The sequence below is a fragment of the Palaemon carinicauda genome, chromosome 8 (assembly GCF_036898095.1).
Source record: "Palaemon carinicauda isolate YSFRI2023 chromosome 8, ASM3689809v2, whole genome shotgun sequence".
Classification (NCBI taxonomy): Eukaryota; Metazoa; Arthropoda; class Malacostraca; order Decapoda; family Palaemonidae; genus Palaemon; species Palaemon carinicauda.
In genome coordinates, this window is record NC_090732.1 from 107,520,843 (window position 1) to 107,528,342 (window position 7,500).

General features: G+C 29.6%; 1 protein-coding gene across 3 annotated transcripts in view; it reads left to right on the forward strand.

Annotated features, from left to right (window-relative positions):
* Positions 1 to 7,500, forward strand: part of Nmdar2 (NMDA receptor 2) — a 1,133,867-nt gene that overhangs the window by 993,302 nt on the left and 133,065 nt on the right. For all 3 annotated transcript variants that reach the window (XM_068378799.1, XM_068378801.1, XM_068378800.1), the window contains exon 9: positions 4,707 to 4,825. In XM_068378799.1, coding sequence (XP_068234900.1) covers positions 4,707 to 4,825 — 119 coding nt within the window. The remainder of the gene's footprint in view (positions 1 to 4,706; positions 4,826 to 7,500) is intronic.

A 7,500-nucleotide genomic window follows, 5' to 3' on the forward strand; every position in this document is an offset into this window, starting at 1 on the left:
TTGTTTTACAACCTTTATACTTTTAGGTAGTAGGATGGCCAGGGCACCAGCCACCCGTTGATATATTACGGCTAGAGAGTTATTGGGTGCTTTGACTGGCCAGACAGTACTACATTTGATCCCTCTCCTTGGCTATTACTTATTCTGCCTTTGCCTACACATACACCGAATAGTCTGGCCTATTCTTTCCATATTCTCTTCTGTCCTCATACACTTGACAACATTAATATTGCCAGACAATTTTTCTTCGCTCCAAGAGTTAGCTTCTGTACTGCAATTGTTCATTTGCTACTTTCCTCTTGATAAGGGTAGAAGAGACTCTTTAGCTATGGTAAGAAGCTCTTCTAGGAGAAAGACACTCCAAAATCAAACCATTGTTCTCTGGTCTTAGGTAGTGCTGTAGCCTCTGTACCATGGCCTTCCACTGTCCTGGATTAGAGTTCTCTTGCTTGGGGGTACACTTGGGCATGCTGTTCTGTCTTGTTTCTCTTCCTCTGTTTTTTTTTTTTATATGAAGGATATAATTTATTGTTGTTACTGTTTTTGAAAGATTTCATTTGCATTGTTTATTCTTCTCTTGTACTGTAGTTTATTTATTTCCTTGTTTCCTTTCCTCACTGGCCTATTTTTCCTTGTTGGAGCCCTTGGACTTTTAGCATCTTTCTTTTCCAACTAGAGTTATAATCAAGCGTGTAATAATAATAATAATAATAATAATAATAATAATAATAATAATAATAATAATAATAATAATAATAATAATAATAATGAATAAAATTTAGAGTAACCTGCTAGAATGTTTAGTGTTCCAGACTTGAGTAAATAACTACTTCATTTATTTATTTTTTTTTTCACTGGACAATTCCTCGTGCATTAGATTGCACTATACGTTATTAATTGAATATTTGTATAAAATGTGTTCTTAATGTATTTAGTGGCATTTTGTTGCTGTTCTGTAGAAGTAGCTAACACTGTTGCTATAATTAATATCTGCGGTTTGATAGCTTTTTAGTTCACTGAAAAACTACAATACTTTTAATGCTAAGATGTTACAATAGTGAATTAATCCTAGCCATATAGAAATGAAAAATCGATCTCCAAAAGTTTGTATTTTACTTCATTATTTGCATAAACGCACTTGTATATAATATACATATTTCCCACGTCAACGGATAATGAGACATCGGAACATGTTTTTTTTTTTTTTTTTTCCTTTATTACAAAAAGGTTCGTGAATAAACTGTATACAGCCGATACTCTCAGGCGAGTACCTTGTCTAATGACTGCTCGAATGGTACTGCCTAACTCTAGGCAAGTAAAATGCAATGTCTCTTTGTCAATATGCTGAATTGTTAGGTTTTTGGAATTCTCCACTGGGATGGAAATATACTGTCACCAATAGGCTTTCAAAACAATACCTTATGAAACTTGGTACACGTCACTTATAACAGAGTTCAGTGATCGCGCGCTGCAATTTGTGACAGTCATAGTACTTATAAAAAGGTTATTAATCTTGCTGTACGAAACACATATTCTGCATACAAGGATTGGGACATACACACACACACACACACACACACACACACACACATATATATATATATATATATATATATATATATATATATATATATATATATATATACAGAGAGAGAGAGAGAGAGAGAGAGAGAGAGAGAGAGAGAGAGAGAGAGAGAGAGAGAGAGAGATTATAAACTTTATATAAGATAGAGAATGAGATTCATTATATTGTGTGTATTTTCCAATGTGGTTATGGTATCAGGTAACTTTTAATTATACAGTATAAATGAAACTCGATAATTCAATGAAACAAAACTTCCTGGGGGTAAGAAATGTATGATGGGTTTTCATAAATTTTCCATTGGAAATATATAGGTAGACTAAATATAGATTATCACCAAATATAGTAGAATCTACTCAATAACAAGTTATCATTCGTTTTCAATTGATTTAATTGATCATTGCTAACATTTCTTTTTATTCTATATACCAATACTACAGTTATCTTTTGTTTAATTTGCTATAACTACCATTACTTTTATTCCACCTATTATTGTTGCAATTATTTTTCTTTCATTGGGCATCGCTGTAATTACTTTTTGTTTTAATCCCTCTTTCCAGCATTTACATTGTTTCCTATTCAATTTGCATTTTTTTTTTCTTTTTTTTAGCTACGGAAACTTATCACTGGTGGTGGAACTAAAGTCCCTCCCTTTTAGACGAAAATCGTAAATCCCTTAGTCTACTGTCTTGGACATGTGAAGGAGTAGAGGCCTCCTCCCTTGGCCCCCCTCCCTTAGCTGTGTAAACTGAAGACGAAAATGATGCAACTATATTTAGGAAATTTTAATTACAGTGTTGGATTTTATGGGCTCTAACGAGTCTGTCAGGAAAGATGGCATGCAGCAATTAAACACTAATTGGAGGAACACATAATGCCTCATCTTATTAGGAGGGCCGAGTTATTTTCTCAGTTTCCCTTGACCATTATTTTCACGGTGTTTCATTTATTTGGTTTTAATGATTCCATTATATGGTGACCTTTCTGTAGCGTTTATTTACTCTTATAGGAGTTTTTTCTGTTTCTTTTTTAAATGAAATCTGTATTTCTAATAATTTGATTGCATCCATTGCTAGTTTAGTAGATTTCATTCTGAGAATTGTATTGAGTATGTTATTGAATTTCTTTAAGGGTTCCAGTGAGCATGTGCGTCTGTCTTATTGATGGTATTCTCATATATCCAGTATATTAAATCTCACTGAATTTGATTTTGTTTTTCCCTACTTTGTTATAATCTTCACCCTTTAAACTACCGGTAAGATCTGCTTCATCCCTCATGCGAGGCAAAAAGCCAAAGAGCCTCGTATGTCATCTGAATACCGCAAAAATTTACTTCCGAGACTACTTGCACAAAAGACGGGGGCTTTGTCTCGTGATGAACCAAAATGATTAATTGTAATCTAAATGAAGCTCTTCCTCCTGTCAAGTTGCATATATTCAAGAGTTAGTCTTGACATTTTATCTCTCGTGCATATGCATGTGTGCTCCTAAACTCTGAGAAAAAACAAATTGCGTTTCATGTCTCTGGAGGAGAATTTATACACTGCAGACAGACACTCAGCATTGTTAGTAGGATGAAAGTTACAACTTGCCGTCTGGTTTCTAACATGTTCGTCATCACTGAATTGTTGCATTACTCTTTTTATCTACTTTAAAATGGTCATGGAATCTTTGCTATACATATTGTAAGTGAAACTATATATATATATATATATATATATATATATATATATATATATATATATATATATATATATATATATATATATATATATATATATATATATATATAGTTATAGTTACAATGTACTGTATAAGTAGCCTATTTCTCGTTCTGCAATTATTTGTATTGCAGTGTTGTACTTAAAATTATATACATACACATTTCGAATAGTTATATGTAATTCAGTATCATCGCTTTAATTCAGTGGTCATAATGGGCCTTTTGATAAAAAAAATGCTTAATTATAATAACTTAGGTCTATTTAGAATAATTTATATAGGTCAATCATAAGTAATATGATCTGAATCTCTTACCCGACAATAAGATAAATGAGCAAGTCACGCTCATGAATTTCAGAAAAGAAACATAAAGTCAATATAAGTAATCATTCCTTGATCTATAAGGAAAGAACAGAGACGATATCTCGGTTTGGGTGTCAGTTATTAGAGACCATGTTTTAAATAAACTAACATATTTGCAAACTTTAATAACTAACTAGCATAGGAATTGAAAAAGACGGTAATAATCCCACTGACGAGGGAACTGCTGGAGTTCTTCTAAGGAATGGAAAGAAATAGCCCGCCCTTTTGGATTTAAGTTTCCACTGTTTATATTAGCTGGTTATAAGGATAAATGTATAATAGCAAATAAGAAATAAGGATTTTACATAAGACACATAATGCTGAATTAGAATGTGCATAATTTGAATGTATTATTTTACATAAATAATATCAACCTGCAGTGTAACGTGAAATAATGTAGAATGCACTTTTTATGAAAAAAATAATTCAAATTGATTTTGTTATCACTAAAATTAATTAAATTTGTTTCTGATTCTGTAATCTGATCATGTATTGTAGCTTGATACCCTTTGTTTGATTTCTTCTATGTGTTGTTTGACTCTTGATAAATACCAAATACTTTCATATAAGGGGAAGGAAATGAACTTATCGACGAATTGAATTCTGTTGATCTATTCATCAATTAATTTATTTATTTATTCATTTAGTTTGTGTATTAATTTTCTATGTATATTAGGTAGAGCAAATATTAAAGTTAACATTTAAACGACATAAGATTCGATTAATAAAAATAGCATAGGATAATATACCCCAGGTATATGGAGTCCATATTGCTGACTCTCTCTCTCTCTCTCTCTCTCTCTCTCTCTCTCTCTCTCTCTCTCTCTCTCTCTCTCTCTCTCTTTTCCAAACTGTACTGTGGTGAATACGTATTCACAGTTTTATTTCAATAATTCTAACTTTTCTGTTTACTTTTGTTTAATCCTTGTTATTACTGTACTTAACCCAACCTTATTTGTTTTGAAGACTAGTTATTGACTCATGATAAAAATCGATTCTCTATGTATTCGCTAATGATTTTTTGTTCTTTGAACTTCAGATTGTGTTCCTGGAAGAACCGCCTTATATTAGCCTGGCCTCTCCTGATCCAGTAACCGGCAAGTGCAATGCGAACAGGGGCATCTTATGCCGCGTTGCTACTGAAGCCATGATGGCTAAGTAAGTATTTTTTAACTGTTATGATCTTATTTCAAGGAAAGTTGGTATATTTACATAGTCGGTAGTCATCAACAGCAATTTTTTATTAGAAATGATCAAATAGAAAAACAGCTTTTAGTCCAATTACCCCATGCCGATACTGTATTTGTGTATGCATGCTTATATGATTATGAAATGTGTTTTCTGGAAATTGTCCCGTTACAATGGTAAATCATTACGACTCTTCTAGGTTCGAGGCATCCTTTAGATTTGATTGTGCAATAACTTGAAGTATATTGAACTCATTATTAGTGTGACATACACACTGAGGAATGATTTGAAAAGAATCATACCCTGCATAGAATGTCTTGAAATAGTTGAAAACGATAGCAACAAATTTGTTTTCTTCCCGCATACTCTATGGCTCCTGTGACACGTGTTGATTATATGCTAGCCCGACCTAGAGAAAGACATGTCTTGTGCATTAAAGGAATATTTAGTTCTCAGTCGGAGCTGTCTGGTGTTTTCCAGAGAGCCACTTTTCTTTAATCTCTAGCAATACTTTGCAGCATGATGGTGTGTCCTTAGGAAAAGATCTTATAATTAATACGATGAAAATATCGAGATAAGTTGACATGGAAAATACAACGTGTAATCTGTATAACTTTTGCTTGTTATCGCTGTCGCATTATGATTAATTCAAGTAATCCATTCCCCACCTCCCCAACTCCATTTGACACTTTATTTAGCTATAAGATTGAGTAGCTTTTAAATGCAGAACTTTTTTTTATATATACATCTCTGTGAAATACCTTAAAACAGGTACTAAACGCAAATGAAATGTTAGTCAAATGTAAAACTGTTATTTTTTTTTTTCTTTTTTAAATATACACTGTCGAAGCAACAACCGTTCCTTTATATTAGAAGTAGGGAATGAAGTAAAACGAACATTTATTTGAAGTTCATCCTGCCGTATTTAGAGTTATATTCTTGTATCAAATTGAGATTAGAATATTGTTTATAGTGCGAAACTCTATATCAGAAGCACTTAATCACAGCTCTGTACAAAGATATAATGTTATGTGAGTTGATGTTTTTAAGTAAATGACGAGCTTAAAATGCAGATTAATTTCGGAAAAGTTTGTTCATGGGTAAGATTATCAATAAATTATATATTTCCCACCAAGTTTGTATTAGTAGAAATCTCAAAGACAATTATATTGGGAGATGTGCGAACTCCGGTAGATATAAAGGTGTATTTGAAATTAGGAAAATATTTCAACTTTCAGGTAGAGGAAAAGGAAAGATAATTATTTGCTTTGGATTTGAAATGCATACAGCCATTGAATTGAAAACCAAGTAAAAAATATGTCATATTCTTATAATAAAATTATATATATATATATATATATATATATATATATATATATATATATATATATATATATATATATATATATATATATATATGTATGTATACACACACGCACACACACACACACACATATATATATATATATATATATATATATATATATATATATATATATATATATATTTATATATATATTATATATATAATATATATACACATATATATATTATATATATAAAATATATATATACATATATATATATATATATATATATATATATATATATATATATATATATATATATATATATATATATATATACATATATATATATATATATATATATATATATATATATATATATATATATTATATATATAATATATATACATATATATACATATATATACATATATATATATATATATTATATATATAAAATATATATATATACATATATATGTATATATATATATATATATATATATATATATATATATATATATATATATATATATATATATACATGTGTGTGTGTTTCTGTGTGTGTGTGTGCCCTGAAGCCCAGTTAAAGGTTTGGTGAACTAATATCTCTTGGGGAGGGCGAAGAGCATTATATTACGCCCAACCCATCTCCATCTCCCCTTCACCATAATCGCATCCACATATTGCACTCTAGTAATCTCTGTTATAGTTACATTTTGAATACTGCCCTGTCAGGCGTATTGGTCTCCAAATTTTACTCATACTTAACCTAGCTATTTTCTGCTTTGCTTTTTTCAATCTTTCACAAAACTCAAATTCTAATGACCCTGTAATTCAGATCATAGTCCCCAAATAATCTACTTAGATTATTCAACCACATTATCCTTTTCTCCTTACAATGCTATTTCACCTTCATTGCATATTCTGTTCTCATCATCCTATATGTATGTACTGTATATATATATATATATATATATATATATATATATATATATATATATATATATATATATATATATATATATATATATATATATATATATATATATATATATATAGATATATATATATATATATATATATATATATATATATATATATATTATATCTATATATATATATATATATATATATATATATATATATATATATATATATATATATATATATATATATATATATATATATATATATATATAAGGGTGATGATGGAATAAAAATATAGTAGTGATAGTAGTAATGATAGTAGTAATTATTGTAATACCGATAATTCAACAACAATAAAATAAAATAGATAAATACCATAGCCTTGATGTATGTTATTCTTCCTCTGGG